The following is an 18411-nucleotide window of genomic DNA, read 5'->3' on the forward strand; positions in this document are numbered from 1 at the left end:
CAATAAAATGAAATTGTAATGTTATATTAAATGATTAGGATACTTATTACATACCTGTGATCATGTGATCAAAATCAGGGCAGTTGGCAACTGGCATAAATTTACAATAGTTTAAAACAGTTACAGCTGGATCACATGATCACCATCCTAAAGGGCTTCCAACAAGCCAAGTAAAAGGAGAAGCCAGATTTGCTTACTGACCAAGGCAAAATATATTGTAAAATTGGTGTGACTCACTTAATGAGCACATCTTTAGTGAAGGCAATTCCAGTCCCAGTTGTGGTCATAAGTCAAGGACATAAGTTGGACTTTGGGAACTTTTTCTGGCTTGTAGGTACATGGAGTTTTGGAATATTGAATATTGAATACTGAACAATATTAAGAGCCACCATCATGCCATCTAGTGGACTGTATTGCCAAGGACTGGGCACTCAAGAAACCCTCAGAGGGAGAAAAAAAATCTGATGCAATACGGTTGGAGGTTGACATAAGTAAGGTTGGAAGGAGGAAACTGTACAGAACTCTTAAATATCAAAAACAATTAATGAAATGAAATAGTGAATACCAACTATTTAATATAACTAAGAATTAATAAATAATTAGTATAATTCATTTGCATAAACAAAGTATACTAATATCAATTAGACTTAGACTATACTGCTGGAAAGTACAACTATTGTTATTTATATAAAGATATAGAATTTATTAAGAATACATTTTTAGGGTTAATCTCACAGTGTACTTAGTAGATTTACTTGAATATTGTATATACTAGATAAATTAGATAATTGAATAGATTGTAAGCAAAATATTGATTTAATATCATATACATACAGTGTCTGTAAGATATATTGGAAATAGTAAATTGAAGGTTGATACGGAACCTGAAAAAAGTGAGACTTGATTATAACTGCATGTTACTATGGGATAACATCAGCCAAGTGATAAAAATGACAAGTATGACCACCTTAACTAAAATAGGAAAAAAATCAGCCTCAAACCCAGCACCAGCAACATCGTCACCCTCAGACCAGAGGTCGATTGAGAGCGTATTGGGGGTGGAAAAATCAGAATCAACATTGAATATGCAGAACATTACTAATGATCCAGGAATCAATGGCAAAGACACAAGAGGCAATAGCAAATAACCATGAAGAAACAAAAAGATACTATGAAGAAATGGTAAAAACTGAAATGGAAGGAGACATTAAAAGTATGGATGATAAAATTGAGAACATTCAACAGTTTATTACAGAAAATAAACAGAGGGTAAAAAAAGGTAGAAACAAAAATAGAACAATTTGATCAAAAAATAGGAACAATAGAACAAAAATGTATGATGGTAAACAGAGATCTCGAATAAGCCATCATCTTCCTCGAGATGGAGAAGGCTTCATTTATCTCAGATTTTGAAATATTATGGAAGAGAAGGAGGAAGACTTGGGGGGGGGGGAAATAGCAGAGATTCTTGCATAAATTCTACAGAAAGACAAGCAAGATGTTAAAAGAGATATCAATGAAGTATATAGAGTGCACACAAATTATGCACAGAGACAAGTGGTGAGTTCTGGATCCCTTTTCAACCAGTACAGTGCAATGTGGCCTGGCGTCCACCACATGAATGTGCACCACATGGTCGCATTTGTGCGCATGCGTCCTTACCTCCTGCGACACTCCACGACACCTCCGCGATACTCCAGCTGCTCAGTGGAGTGTCACAAAGGCACCGTATGCTGCGTGTGTGAAAGCGCTGAAGAGTCAAATACCAGTAAGCGCATGCGGGCGGGTGGGCCCTCCAGAGCACTGTACCGGAACACTACCCGGTGCTCCCGGCAGGCACCGATACGCCCATATCAGGGCGTACTGGTCGTAACCCACCACTGACAGAGACACAGGTTACCTAAAGAAGTAGATGTGAGATTTGTAAAAGGAACGATCAGAGACAAAATATATAAAAAATCAGAGAGGAGATGATAACATACAAAGGAAAAGAAATAATAACATTGAAGCAAATACCACAGAGTGAGAGACCAAAGAAGGCAATATCAATTTCTAACAACTCAACTGGCCAAATACAAAGTCATGTATAGATGGCTAGTGCCGGAAGGCATCTTGATTACATGGCAAGAAAAAAAATTAAAATAGACTCAGTGGAAAAAGCACAATAATTTTTCGAACGCCATTTTGTGACTGAGGAGGATCAAGAAAGTAAAGAAGAGGCAGAAAGTAAAAGTCAAGAAGACCTAATAGAAGTAAAAGAGAAGGAGAGAGAAGAAAAAAGGATACAAGAGAGGGAATGTGTGGAATGGGAAGGTGCGAGAGGAAGAGTACAAAGAGAAACCAGAAACACAAGAAAACAATGCAAGTAAAAATGGAAGAGGAAAGTACAATAATTTCAATAAATATAAATGGACTAAACTCATCAAGGAAAAGAATGCAAACCTTTACAAAATTACGGAAACTGGGTATTGACATGATATATCTCCAAGAAGTAAATATCAAGAGATAACACAGCAAATTACTTGAAAATCCAAGAATTTAACAGTACAGGAAGAGCTAACCCAGAAGATTAAAACAGCTAGACAAAATTATTTTGAACATACAAATAAACCTGGATGTTGGTTAGCACACACATTGAAAAAACAAATACACACACACACAAATACACACACACATACATACAAACACCAATTATTAGATGATGAAGGAGTAATACATCATAGAGGGGAAGAAAAAAAGGACAAAGGTATTTCACAAAACTTTGTCTCCAAGATAATATAGTAGAAGACAAGATTAAACAATACCTAGATGCAGCAACTATAAACCAAATTCCAGATGAACATAGAGAGATGTTAAATAGACCAATCACAATAACAGAATTAGGGATGGCCCCGAAAAAACAGAAAAACAATAAAACACCAGATCCAAATTGAATTCCATTCTAATTATACAAGAAACCACAAGAAATACTAGAAATACTGTTAGAAGTATTCAATGAAGCCCTAGAATAAGCCAAAATACCAGAATCATGGACTGAAGCAATGATAACCCTCATCTCAAAAGAAGAATCAGACCAACAGAGAATCCAAAACTATAGACCCATATCGCTAGTGAACACAGATTATAAAATATTTGCCCCAATAATAGCAGAAAGGGTTAAAATAATTCTAAATGAACACATTCATCCAGATCAAAACGGCTTTCTTCCAAATAGACAGATTAAAAATAATATGAGAACAATAATAAATATCCTAGAATATTACAAAACACACCCTGAGAAACAAATTGCATTGGTTTTCCTTGATGCCCAAAAGGCATTTGACAATGTAAATTGGAAATTCATAATCTCACAATTAGAAATCATGAAATTCAGAGGGAAATTTGTAAAAATGATAGAAAAAACATACACAAATCAATCAGCAAGAGTGCTCATGAACGGGGATATTACATAAATATTTGAGATAACAAAAGGAGTAAGACAAGGATGCCCACTCTCTCCACTTTTCTTTATTCTAACATTAGAAACACTCCTAACTAAAATTAGAAAAGATCAGGAAATAAAAGGCCTAAAAGTTAAAAAAGAAGAATATAAAATCCAAGCCTTTGCCAATGACCTAGTAATCACATTGGAAGAATCATTGGAATCGGGACCTAAATTAATTCAGAATATAGAAGAATTTGGCGAGGTGATGGGTTTAAAAATTAATAAAAGTAAAACAAAAATAATAACAAAAAACATAATGAAAAAACAAGAGAAAGAATTGGAGGAAAAGACTGAAATGCAAGTAGTCAAGAAAGTTAAATATTTAGGAATCTGATTATTGTCAAAATGCTCCTCAATTAAGGAGGACAATCACAGCAAACTAATACAACAAATAAAAATTTTTTAGAGAATTGGAAAAATTTGCAGCTGTCGCTCACTGGATGCATAGCCATGATTAAAATGAACATATTGCCAAGAATACTATTTTTATTTCAAGATACACCAATAAAACCAGGTAAATCATTCTACCAAGACTTAAATAAATTAATGATGAAATACATATGGCGGGGCAAAAAGCCAAGGATTAAACTATAAGTACTACAGGATAGTAAAGAAAAAGGAGGCTTATCACTCCCAGACTGGGAACTGCATTATCAGGCAGCAGCATTAACATGGGCTAAGGCGTGGATAGTGTTAAAAAATAAGAGAATCTTGACATTAGAACGACATGACCTGCAGGTAGGATAGCACACATTTATCTGGAATAAAAAGAAACAGATTCCCACACATATGTTCAAAGACATCTAATCAGGAATGCGTTGTTACAGATTTTGACAAAAACTTAAAATAAACCACTATACTAAAATACCAAATTGACTATCCACAATAGAAGTATTGAAACACCCAAATTTTATAGATACGGATAAACTACTGAGATATAAAGACTTAATAAAAGACCTGGGGAATTTGAAAACCATACAAGAATTAAAAGACCAGGGAGTAAATATAGATTGGCTCGCATACATACAAATCCAATCCAGATATAATAGTGATGTCAAAAAGTATGGATTTCAGTTGGAGCAACATGAACTAGATAAAACTACAAAGCACAGAGAAAAAATTGAATAGGAAAATATACACATTTTTGCTGAGGTATAAAATGGAAGATGAAGTTGTCAAAGAAATAATGATAAGGTGGGCCAAAAACTTTGGGTATAATATAGAGCTGGAGAAATGGGAAAAACTTTGGGAAATAAATTTGAAATTGACCATGTCGGCAGCGTACAAGGAAAACCAGTACAAGATGTTTTATAGATGGCACCTCCCTCCTGTGAGGCTTGCAAAGATGTTTCCAAATATATCACTGATGTGTTGGAAGTGCAAAAAATCATACGGGACTTACTACCATACATGGTAGACATGGGAGATTACGAAAAAATTATGGACCACAATTAAAATATGGCTTGAAGAAATAACAGGGGATCATATAGACTAGAAGCTGGAAATATTTGTATTAGGTATAACCACAAAAAAGTATAGCAGAGAAATTCTGTATCTAATCCTACATGTTATAACTACAGCCAGAATGACATAGGCCCAAAATCAGAAAAGCAATGCAGTACGAAAGGAAGAAGAGGTGATAAGAAAGATTTTAGAATGTGCCGAGATGGACAAATTGATGAAGGAAATACAAGGAAAGGAGGAATTAGAATATTATTTAATTTGGGGAAAATGGTATAAATGGTTAGAGGACAGAAATAAGAAATAGGGAAATGTAAAATAACGATGTAGTCGAAAGTTAGGGCATAGTGATAAGATAGGAGTCAGTAAAGATAAATTAAGATAGAGTAATTAAATGATAGTAAGAACATAAAGTATAATATAGGTAAAACAATATTTTGATATGTGATTTCTGTTAAGTCAAAAAATCAAAATATGTCATGTTGGGAGTACTTACAGATCAATTTATATTGGATGTGATTTTAAGGCATGAAAAGCATATGTTCCAGTACAGGAAATCTGCAACATATAAATGGAGAAGGGCAACAGTTCAAAATGTACAATATTGAAAAGTTCTCCCCAGTTAAGCTGAATCTGATGTTTCTTAATTTATTAACATCATTTTTTCCAATATAGAGATTGTATATGCTTAATTTATTGTAACATAAAAATTGTGACATGATATGACTTTAAATAATTTTGCTTTGTTTTAACCAGCCACTTGTATCTAGAAGTCCTACAAGCAGTGTGGCAACACCATCCAGTACTGTCAGCACACCTACTAAAAGAGACAGCTCAGCCCTCCAGGACCTCTACATACCACCACCTCCAGCAGAGCCTTATATTCCCAGGTGAATCATCACAATTGATTATAATCTTAATTTTACTCAGGGTTATAAGAATGTGCAGTGATCCATATCTAGGGGGGGAAAATGACATGAAACCATCATTACTATATTATGACCATAGCAGTACTGTATAAGTAAAAGAACAAAGGCATTAACAATTCATTGAACATTCAGTATCCAAAATCCATATATCATCTTAATTCCTTTTTATATTTTGGTGCTTGGTTTTGGACAAATAATATCAGTAAAATACACATATTTGTGATTTCAGAATACATTGCCTTCTTTGAATTTGCATTATTTGAAACTGGATATTAATTGGCTTGAACTTCCATACCCCTCCCTCAAAAGCTAGCTCATCTACTAAAAAAAGTTTCAATACACGTATATGGAACTGAAACTGAAAAACAAAACTATTAGTGGGCACAATATTCAAATATTAACTAATAGAACAAACTTATTTGCTTGTTAAAAAGGGTCCTTACTTAAAAATAATAATAATAATGCAATTGGAAAGGCTATAGTTGGTCACTGGATTCTGTGCTAGATAAATGCAAATACCTTGCTCAGAGTTGCAAGTTGCATATTATTTCTGAACTGAAGTTAGAAGAGTCATTACATAACTAGTTTGGAGATAAAAGAAAATGTAACCCATAAAGGATAGTGGGAGAGGAAATCCCAGTTGCTACTAAAGCATTTTGTTTTACTTTCAGAAATTTTTACAATAGCAGTTCTTAATTTCATGATACAAACTTTCAGACAAGAACATGATTCTGTTGTATAACCTGTCCTTCCACCAAGAAAGTCGGAAAAAGAATGTGTGCTCCAGATTCATTCATTGAAGAATGTGACATGCTAGCTTTGTCATTTTCACAACTGAAAGTATTTCAAACATCTTCTGAATATCGGACTTCTGGGGTGGAGTCACACTGGGGTGGAGCAGAAGAACAGGGCTCTGTTCTTTCTGCCCGATTTTCCATGCCAGGGGACTTGCAAAGGCAGAGCTGGGTCTCTGAAGGACCAGAGACAGAGAGGGGAAGCTCGGAGGATAACAGGGAGAGGTGCAATCCCCTGTTATAGTAGGAGAATCCTCTCAAATCTGGCATGGGAGAGACTGGCCTTTATGGCCGGATCCAGAGGCATGACAGCCCTGTAAATGGAGAAGGAAGCGAGAAGAGGGAAACAGCTGAAAGTATCGGTGGAGTTCAAGGAGTTGGAATGAAGTACTGGTGTGACTCTCAGGAAGTGTGAACCTATAGCTTGGAGGGTGAGTGAGTCTCCAAGGCGGAAAAAAAGTGATGGGATAGCACTATAAATCTACAGAACATGCAATCAACCTTAACATTAATCCAAGAGACAATGGTGAAAATGCAGGAGGTAATGACAAAAAATCATGAAGAACTTAAGAGTGATATGGGGGAGGTGAAAGGAGAGATACACAAACTAGGTGATAAAATTGGTACAATGCAGGAAAAAATAACAAAAATGAACAAAAAATAAAAATAGTGGAAGCTAGAATGGAACAAACGGAAAAGAAACTAGATAAAACAGAAAGTAAAATGATGGTGGTAAACAAAGAAATGGAAGAGGCCATTATAAATTTAGAGATGGAGAAATCAATGTTTTATCTTAGATTCCAGAATATAGTGAAAGCTAAGGAGGAAGATCTTCCAAAGTTAATGGCCGAACTCCTGGCTGAACTTCTGTCGAAAAGCAAGCAAGAAGTGGAAAGCGACTTGGGCAAAACATATAGGGTCCACACAAACTATGCACGCAGACACAAACTTCCAAGAGAGATACATGTAAGATTTACAAGAAAAAAGAAAAAAGACGAGGTCTACAGCAAAACAAGAGAAGAGCCTCTGGTCTATAAGGTAACAGCAGATACCAAAACGGATAAGGGAACAGAGAAGAAACTACCATTTCCTATCAACCCAACTGCTCAAATACAGAATGATGTTTAGATTGGACAGTGTGACATTGTTTGGGAGAAAGGGGAATTTTCACTTTTTAATTAGATTGGTTTTCACCAGCCTATGCCAATATGATATCTCCAAATAAAATTGTTCTTTAAGTAATTTACCTGCCTTGGAGTTCTGTTAGCTATGTGTGCATTACTTGGAATGCTGACAGTGAGGTTGCATGGTACCACGGGTAGAGTGCACTGGAAACACCTCCAGGTGCCCAGAGAGATAGAATGAGAGGCAGCTCATGGCCCTTGCTGGCTCAGCTGATCTGACCATTAAGGGGCCGAACCTCCATGAGGTGACCGGAGAAGGGAAAGCCTGCCTCCTGTGCTGGCCATGCCCACCCCCTTTACTAGGGCTTATTTGGGGGTGGGGCTTATATTAGGCCTAGCCCCAAAAATCAGGCTAGGGCTTGTTTTTGAGGTCGGTTGTATTTTCGTGGAAACACGGTATTAATCCTCTTAGATGTGAATCTGTAAGACATTTGTTGCCAGAAGGGACAATCTAGGAATATGGATAGGATAGGACAGGAATAGGAATAGGAACAACAATAGAATTATTTATTGGCCAAGTGTGATTGGACACACAAGGAATTTGTCCCCAGTGCATAACTCTCAGTTTACATACAAGCAACAAGTGATAAATCATGATTATAATCATAAAATACTTTCATCATAAACCACAAGATACGACATTCAGTGATAATAAAAGGGTACTAAATAAATCAACATAAATTATATTAGGATACTAAATAAAACAAAATAAATTGTAAGATACGAGCAACAAAGTTATAGTCATAAGAAGATAAATAAGTAATAGAAAACATGAGAAGTGTAATACAGCTCTACTATGTAGTTTGACAGTGTTGTGGGAATTAGTTGTTTAGCAGAGTGATGACATGGGGTGGGGGGGGGGGAAGAGGGCTGTCTTTTTGTCTGTAATTACTGATTATACTATAGTATGCTGCATATACAAGTTCCAAAGGGCAAATATGTATATGTATACATATATGTATATGTATTTCTACATATACCTTGTTAAACAAATCAAAAGGTCCTATTGGGTTCACACTGCAACATAAATTGTACAATCCTTCCAAATACTTGCCATTGAAAAATTCCAATTTACAGAACAAGTCTAAGCAGAATTATTTGCTTCTCAGGAGTCTTAAAACTTTTAATCTCCTGACTGCTTGTAATAAACAACTTCAGCATAAGTTAAATAGGAGTTACTGAAATTTAATGTTAATAAAAATTTGTGCAATATTTATATAATAAAATAGCACAGCATAAGTAGTAACAATCATTTTCAATTTGTAAGCATCTGAAAATATGATTTCTTACAGAGATGAGAAGGGGAACCTTCCATGTGATGATACTGGAAGACACCTAGTGGGAAAGCCAGTACATAAAGGATCAGAATCTCCAAATTCATTTCTCGACCAAGAGTATCGAAAGTGTTTTAATGTTGTTGAAGAAGATGCCATTTTGTATTGTTATGAATATGAAAAAGGAAGAACAAGTAGTTCTGGAAGAAGAGAGAGCACACCAACATATGGTATGTATTAATACTATTAATTATTTAAAAGCTATCTTTTTAGATTTGTTTCTAGTTACATATTTCCAATCCCAAAGATGTAAACATTGTTTATGCCTATAAAAGTGATTGTGTACTTCTTCTCACTTTATTCCTCTTTTGTGTTTCATTAAATTTAACCCAGCTGCAGAAGTCAGTTTTTGAAACCTGAATTGACCTAGGATTGTTCATTGAAATACAATCCTTAACAGTTTTAGGTTGGTTCGAAGATAAGGAGGAAAGTGAATGAAAGTTGATGAATATTTGAGCCCTACTAATTTGCATAAGCTTCCATTTTCATTTGCGCAAAGTTGCATTCATTTATTTAATTAGTTAAATTAAAAATGGAAAATTATAATTGTATATAATTGTATGCTGTAATTTCAATTTTAGACTACATCTGGACTTTTTAAAGTTTTGACTTAATTTGCAATCATTGCACAGATAAAACAGGTAGATAAATAGAAATATAAAAGCCTATTGAATGATTCTAATAGACTATTTTTGCTTCCACTCAGTCTTATTATGGATATAAATATTCATGGTTGATGTAATAAAAAAATCCAACAAAACAATTCCAATACTATTGCCACTGTCCCTCTCCAGATTAATATCAGGTGGGGTTTAGGACAGTTTCTATTCTCAGAGCAGATGTAAAAGCTGGTTATATCAGTCTAAAGAGAGAGAGATTTTGTGCAAGAGGATAATCTGTTAAATCCTCAAGCATGCAAAGACCTCCTGCTTGTTTGTGGGTGCATTATTTTGGTATATGGGAATCAACAGTCTCCTCTTAACATTGTTAACAGATGGAAATATTCTGCTTCTATAAATGAACTTCTATTTTTTGCAGTTATCTTAATTATTTCAGAAATCCATGTGGTACACAAAAATATAACATAGTAAGGAAGTACAATAAATGTAATAATCCCAGATCCTTGGGAAGGTCTTGATGGATGGATAAAAATGCCAAATCCAGTCTATATCATCTGGCTGGCTGTGTGATGTATAATAATAATTCTATTTAGGTTGGGAACATCCTGGATAGACAACTGTGTGAGCTAGTTCCTCCAGTTTTTTTGGCAAGATTTTTGGATTGCCTCCCTCCTAGAGCTGAGAATGATTGGCCTTAAATCCTCTAACTGGACTCATGCCAAAAGTAGGATTAAAACTTAATTTCCCAGTTTCTAGTTGGTGTCTAATCACCGCAACAAGCTGGCTGTCTCACACTCTATACTGATTACTTGGTAACTTCATTTCAGGATATTCAGATTTTGATTTGATAATTATAATATGTTAGGATTTGTAATAATGATATCAGTTTTGCCATGTCATACCAAACTATAATTTTTCTGACTGTCGTATAACATAAATCCTCTTGAATTTGCTTACAAAATGTTTGACTACTACAATTAACTTTTCAAATGTTGATTTGTTTTGGTAAGTTATTTATACTATTTATGTAAAAATGTAGGCTTATTAATCTTATCTTTATTTTTAAACATATAAATATGTGTCTGTAGAAACAGAACTCAGAACTATTGGACTATCTGACTATGTCTGTTTTAACACTGAAAAATAAATAATTGTGGTGGTTTTTATTTATATTTTTTGCAAAGAAATCTTATAATCATTGACTGTACTATATGATCTTTCAATTTTATTTTAAAAACAGTAGTAATTACTGAAAAACATACCATTTGTAGCAGTATCTAAGAATTAGTGGGAAAATAAGCAATAAGTTGAACTTACTTTCTTTGTGATTTGGAGCTACAGATATGCCCAAATTAATTAAGCTATAAATTAAGCGGTTTGTGTATGGCTTACAAAAACAAAACTAAAATTCTGCCAATTTGAATAAAAATTTCACAAGCAGTAGAAATTCTGATTTAAGTATGTAAAACCAAGGTACTATACTTAACATAGTCTATCCAAAGAGTAGACTCATTCTAATCATTGGGACTTAAGTTAACCATATCTTATTGAAATACATTTTTTCAGTTGATTTGCCCTAAAGATGAGAAGATTTGAATGTAATATAAAGCATCTGGAAAAGATTGATGCATCCAATTTCAGTTGTGCTTTTTAAGTTCTAAACTATTGCTCTGCTTTCATCTTTAATTATCAGCTCTAATGTTACCATCTCCTTAATAATGATGTAATCCATTTTGAAAAGATTGAACTATTACACTAGCATATGATAAATGAGCTTAGCATTTTTGTAAGTTAAAAAACAGTAATTTATACTGGGAAACACATGATTAGAATTCAATTAAAGCCATTCCTATTAAGCACTAAATTTTAGTATTTTGATACAAAGAGAAACATTTATTCCATTAGGGATAAGAGTTTCAAAAAAGAAAAGAAAACCCTTAATTTTACAAAATTGGAAATTTGTTGCTATATCTCATGCTATTTGTTGCTATATCTCATGCAAATATCCTTATGTATTATGTATTGCATCAAAAGATAGTTAACTTTTGGGAGACGACTTCCAGCAGCCGAAGGCGACGGTCGCGTGCGCCCGCCTTCTCGCTGCTTCGGTGGGCTCCCCTGAATCCTAGGGGGAGCACAGGGTGCCTTGGAGGGGCGCCCTGCCGTAGGGGCGGCTTGCTGGGATCCCCTGGAGCGGCGGCGGCCGCAGGGGGGTCTCCAGCTTTGCCCCAGGAGCCGGAGTGCGTAGGGAGCACGCAGAATGCCACCGCGCACTTCGCCAAACGCAGCCTGGAAGGAAATGATTAATTTGAATGCAACAGCTGAAGCGCGGTGAGGTGGGGAGTCTCCCCAGGTCTTTTACAGTTTATTACTCTATTGACTGATCTGAAGTTTTTTCTGGGACTCTGTTTCAACCTTTGGAGAAGTTCAGATTGGAGGGGGGGGAATTTCCACCCCCCTTGGAAAAGCGGCACTTGGAAAATCTCTCCCTTATAAGGGAGAGAGAGAAAGTTTAAAATCTACTTTCACTTCCCTTAAATAATGGGGAAAAATTTCTCTTTTTTCTTTTGACTACAACTGTGAGAGAAAGGATGGCTGAACTGATTCTTCTCTAAACTATGCATGGGAACTTTGATTTTGTTGTTTCCTGACCACCTGTACTGGCTGAACCAATATGGCCAACTTCCTCCTTTTTCTTTGTCTTTGTGCATGAGACTCCTCCCTTGAAAAACTTTGTGCCTTTGAACTAATTTCCACCCCAGAGACCTCCAAGAGCCTCTTCAAATAAGTTTTTCCCCTGGATTTGGAATATTTTGATCCACCTATCTGCTCTAGTTTTGTATTAAATGACTTATTCTCCTTTGGACTTGCCTGTCTGGTGGTCTCTACTGGCTGTGCTTTCCCACAGACACCATTTCTCTGTACAGAACAATAACTATCTCTGAGCTTCATGATGGGTCCTAAGAAGTTACTGCCTGGAAAGGCCTCATCGGCCCCGACATCTTCTACGTCCAGCCCCATTGCTCACCAGTCACAACTGGGATCTTTCTTACAACCCAAAGCCCCTGAGGAGAGCTCAAAGGATTTGTCCATTCATCAGATGCTTCAAGCCATCTTAATGAAAAAAACAACTGCAGGACTTAAATGATCAGCTCAGAGAGACACAACGACAAACCACAAAGAATTAGCAGAGGATAGGTGTACTGGAGAGAGGTGCGGTTGGGATGAGAGATGACCTGAAGACAATCCAAAGGGGGAATGTAGAATTTGAGAATCATGTGATAAAAATGGAATTTGAAAGGATGTCTTTTTTCCTTAGGTTCCAAAACTTGCCAGAAGTTGAGAATGAAGATCTTAAGGAGATTATGACCATAATGCTAGCAGAATATATTAACAGAGACAAACAACAGCTTGGGTGGGATATTGACCTGATCTATAGGATTAATTCAGCCTATGCAAGAACACACAATTTTCCAAGGGAAGTTCATGTTAAATTTCTTAGAAAAACCACAAGAGATGAGGTTCTTGGAGCTCAAAGGGGAGGACCATTAAAATATAAGGATAAAGAAATAACCATTCTTAAGCAGATCCCAAAGAAAGTAAGAGATAAGAGAAGGAAATATTCCTTCTTAGCGAAAAAATTATACAATAATGGGATTTGGTTTAGGTGGTTGTTACCAGAAGGCATGTTGATTTTTTGGGAGGGCAGTAGAATTAGAATTAACACAGTTGGGGAAGCAGAGGCTTTCACTAAAAAACACAGTGCTCTCTTAGGTGACATGGGGGATGTTACACAAGAAATAAAGGAGGGAGGGGCTGAGGCTCTGCCGGTGGATGGGGGGGAGGATGCAACAACTAGAAGAGTCAGATCACAAAAGTGATTTGAAACATCATTGCAAATGTTGTTACAATGTACCTTTATGGAAGTGATAAAAAGCAAAATGATTGAAACATACTGATGATTTTGTGTTAAACTTAAAACTGCTAATATCTATGCAAATGTTGATAATTTTCTATCTTTTTTTGTAAAAGTTGCGAGACCTGGGGGGGCTTCTCCCCCCACACGATGTAGCTGTCAAAATGTTTTATAACCTTTCAACCCCTTTTTCCCTGTAAAACTTTTAAAATCAATAAAATTTGTACAGTAAAAAAAAGATAGTTAACTTTTCAGTACAGAGGTAATTAGCATAAAAATCAAACAAGCCACTGAGAAAAATAAGACATTTCCTAGAAATGTATGATAAAAATACCTGATCTAACAGTATATGCTTGTTTTATTTATTGGTTGGTCTGTTTTAAATTTCTATTAGAGGAGCGAAATGTTGAATGAAATAAGACTGGAATAACAGAGAAAACTGGACAAAGTATCAAAATTATTTTTTGAATTTTTTCCCCTTAGAATTCGATTATAAGTTAGGCTGAACAAAAAATTAAATGCAGGGCTCAAATTATTTTCTGATTCCTTTTAGAATGGTTACATATTTTTCATCCCTAGTATTGGATGCTGATTCATGCTGACATGTATGTATGGCCATGTTCCATGCAAATGTATTACATACGGAAGTTATGAAAAGCAACATAGATGATTTTGAACAATTGATATGTCTATTAAATTGAGGGGATTTTTGTCCTTATAGGTACAGTAAAAGATTTGTAAAAATATCCACTTGATGACATTAAATCACATCAAATTTTATGCATGTGCCTGAATAAAATTCAGTTACAGTTTAACTTTGCAAGTTTGCCCCAAGTATACTCAAATCCAAGCAATCTAATTTATTTTATTTCAGGGAAATTAAGGCCTATATCTATGCCGGTAGAATATAACTGGGTAGGGGATTATGAAGAACCTAGCAAAACAAAAAGAGACAGCAGGAGAGGTAAGTAATTCTGGTTACAAATTATGCATAGCATTATTTGATTATTTATTAGAAATATTCATTCCAAAATTGATAATCTTTAACTATATATTTTCATTAACTATTCAACATTTTTTATGATATACAGAGATTTGAAAAAAATGCCTTGTTAATATATTTGGTTGATCATCACCATAATCATCATTTTAGCCATGGTCTGCAGGATGAAGGACTCTTCCACTTGTTTCCAACCAATACAGTCCTGAGCTTTCTTTTGTTAATTGGGCCCACAATACTAGCTAATGTCATCGATCCATCTTGTTTTAGATCTCTTTCATGAATGCTTTTTATTAAATGAGATCCCACTTCATTTGGTTGACATTTAAGCATATATGATGTTCATATTTAATTAATATCCTAAATTACAAATTGCTGTTTTCTAATTTACCAATTTTATAAGAGTGCGTGTCATATTGAATCAGGAAGAACGTAACAAAAAAGTTCCATTGATGTTCTCTCACACCATGCACTTAAAATGTTCCTCTTTGGTTATCCTTTTTCCCCTCGTTTAAATGATTAGAAGATACTGCACATCAAAACACTTCATGTATAGAGTACATCACACTGCATGTGGGCCTTTAGATCAGAGCACTGTGTTGTGAATTAGTACTTAGGGATATAAACTGTGGAAAGTTATAATCATTTTCTCTGAGAACTTTGATACTCTAGAAGAGCTAAGGAAATGCAGTAATGTACAGATATCTGCAGGGGGAAAACTGATGGTTACTGTTGCCAGTCTGTTCTATTTACATCAGTAGAAAAATATCAGTAAATTTTATTTATATTAAAACAAAAATGCAAGATAAAATTAGTGGGGCCTTGTTAAAAAAACATTCTGTAGCAATAGCTTTTAGACTTATATACTGCTTCACAGTGCTTTATAGCCCTTTCTTTCTAAGCGGTTTACAGAGTCAGCATATTTCCCCCAACAATCCGGGCCTTCATTTTCCCGACCCAGAAGGCTGTATCTCCGTCTTTTCCTATGTTAGTATTACATATGCTTTGACAACTATTCAGAAGTGCTATGGAACCCATGGAAGGGCAGTATCTCTGTGTTATTCATTAAATAAGTCCAAATTCTTTCATGTTTCAATGTAAATCTGAAAAAAAAGGCTAGTGTTACGCTTCTGAAAGACAGGCAGAATATATATCTAATAAAAACCAACCAACTAAATAAATGAAGAGGTCATGAAATTGGTGTTATTTTAGTTCAAGACCCAAAGCACTTTATAAAAAAATCATGTTCAAAGAGTTCATACCATTTTGTGTGTATCGATATGTGTGTATTTACACATGCTTTCCTAACTACTGTAATTGTTCTTTCAATGGAAGCTACTACTAAGAAAGCTATTGTGAATGAAGAAATTGTATTGCTTCTCATACAGTTAAGGTTAACGCCTTAGTTCAGTGCAGTGGTGGGTTTCAAAAATTTTCACTACCGGTTCGGTGGCCGTGGCTGGGGGGGGGGCATGTGGGTGGGTATGGCTAACTTGACATCAATCATGTCATGCTCATTTAGACACATGACCTCCCTTACCAAGCCACACCCACAGGAAAAGGTAGAATTTTTTTTTAATTTTCTACCTATTTACCCCTGCCCCCATTTCCCCTTCTTTAGTGGCCCTGCCCTGCCCCACCTGCCATCCCAAAATTGCACCCCACTGTGAGATGTGCATCCTACCAGAGTCTGGCAGCTTTGTCACATTTCTCAGCCGTTGTGTGCAGGAGGTGAGTGCGAGGCAATTAACAAATTCTCGCACTTGCGAGAAGTTTTTCTTTACTGTGCAAGGGCCGGGAGTTGCTCCAAGGCTGCAGGATCTGAGGCTCTGAGGCTCCGAGGCTGCAGGTGCCTGAGGAGGGGGGAAAATGCTGCCCGACTGCCCCCTCCTGAAGCAACCTCGGAAGTTTTCAAGCTTATCTGGAGAAGTGGTTTTTTTTAAAAGAAAAATCTGCAAGATGCCGGTTTCTGGTACGATGCGCATCTCACAACCTGCCCCACCCCATCCCCTGCCCCCACTCCCAAATTGCGCCCCACTGCAAGCATCTCTCAGCCATTGTGTGCAGGGAAAAACCTTGCACAGTAAAGAAAAACTTTCCAAGAGTGCAAGAAGTTGTTAATTGCCTTGCATTCACAAGACCTTTTTCTTTACTGTGCAACGATTTTCCCTGCACACAACGGCTGAGACACACTTGCAATAGGGTGCAATTTGGGAGTGGCAGGAGGTGCAGGGGATAGAGCAGGGTGGGGTGGACCATGAGATGCACATCTTACCAAAGACTGGCAGCTCTGGATCTTGTGGCTTTGGGGGGTTTTCTTTAAAAAAAAAGCCTCTCCAGATGAGCTTAAAAACTTTCGAGGTTGCTTTCGGAGGGGGCAGCCAGGCAGTGTTCTCCCCTCCCCAAGTGCCTGCAGCCTCGGAGCCTGCCCAGTTGGTTGGTTAAAGTGCAGGTTGGATTGTAAGGCTCCATCACTGGAGGCTTTTAAAAAGGAGAACATTTCAGCAGCCGGTTGGCAAAGAAAGCTTTCATCTGTCACCAACACTGCTGCCACTGCCACCGGCCAATTGGACAAAGGGAGCAAGTGGTGGCTGCAGCCTCGGTCTGGTGCAAGCTGCACGCCTGGCCTGGGGAGGATATGGAGTGGCTTGCTCAGGCAGCTGCTATGACAGCCGCAAGAGGCTTGCCTCTGCGTGCCTTCCCTGCAGTTGCAGCCCTAGCACCCCGCTCTTGCTGGCACACTGACCAGGCCGCAGGGCTGTCCTGTGTGTTGCACCCCCCTCCCAGCCTTTGCCCCAGCCTCCATGCTGTTTTCGGGTGCTCAGCGTTCCAGGCTGCCCCCATCTCTGCCACAGCATGGAGGTGCGGGCAAAGTCTGGGAGAGGGGGTGCAACACATGGGAGATCCTAGCTGCAGTTTATTCATGAACAACATTCAGGAGAGGCAGGAAGAAAGGCCAATGATGCTCACAAGTAAACCGAGGCTCCTAAGTGGGATTGAATCTCCCCGCTGATTTCTTCACCTCAGGGCATCGCTGGCAGCCACTTCCTTCTGAAGTCCATGCTCTTCCCACTGCCACGTGGCCTCCTAGATGCACAGAGCCAGGAGGTGGCAGTTTCGTTCACTGCCTATAAGCTCCGGGGGGGGGGGGGAGCAACTGAGCGAGCCAGGATCTGTCGACTGTCTCTAATCTGCAGTTTACTCATAAGCACATTTACTCAAGAGCATGGTGCTCATGAGTAAACTGCAGATTAGAGGCAGCCAGTATGGGCGCTACACCTGAAAGGCAGGCAGTCTGTGGCAGAGGCGGTGCTGACTCTGCTCTGCAGCGCTGGGGACACTGCCGGCTTTTGGGGCTGCTGCTCCCCGTATCCTGGCCATGCAGGAAAACTCCCCAGGAGTTCTGGGATGCTCCACTGCCACTGCTGCTACTGCAGCTGGGATAGGGACGCAGGCACTGCCCGTAGCTGCTGCTGCTGCCGCCGCCACCACTGCCCTCTCCTGCTGCTGCCACTGCCCTCTCCTGCCGCCACCCTCTTCTTCCACTGCCCCCATCCCCGCCGCAATGCTTACCTGTGTGTAGGCAGGAGGAAGCAGTGGATGCACGTGGCGAAGGCGAGGCAGGTTGAGCTGAGTGGGCAGACCAGTTCAGGGGCATGGCCAGCCTGTGGTCACTACCGGTTCTGCAA

General features: G+C 37.7%; 1 protein-coding gene across 6 annotated transcripts in view; it reads left to right on the plus strand.

The window, feature by feature from the left end:
* Positions 1-18411, plus strand: part of CNKSR2 (connector enhancer of kinase suppressor of Ras 2) — a 318427-nt gene that overhangs the window by 214353 nt on the left and 85663 nt on the right. For all 6 annotated transcript variants that reach the window (XM_081947981.1, XM_081947982.1, XM_081947978.1 and 3 more), the window contains 3 exons: positions 5702-5835; positions 9145-9356; positions 14597-14686. In XM_081947981.1, the coding sequence (XP_081804107.1) occupies positions 5702-5835; positions 9145-9356; positions 14597-14686 (436 nt within the window). The remainder of the gene's footprint in view (positions 1-5701; positions 5836-9144; positions 9357-14596; positions 14687-18411) is intronic.

Source organism: Natrix helvetica (genome assembly GCF_964273705.1).
Source record: "Natrix helvetica genome assembly, chromosome: 3".
Lineage (NCBI taxonomy): Eukaryota > Metazoa > Chordata > Lepidosauria > Squamata > Natricidae > Natrix > Natrix helvetica.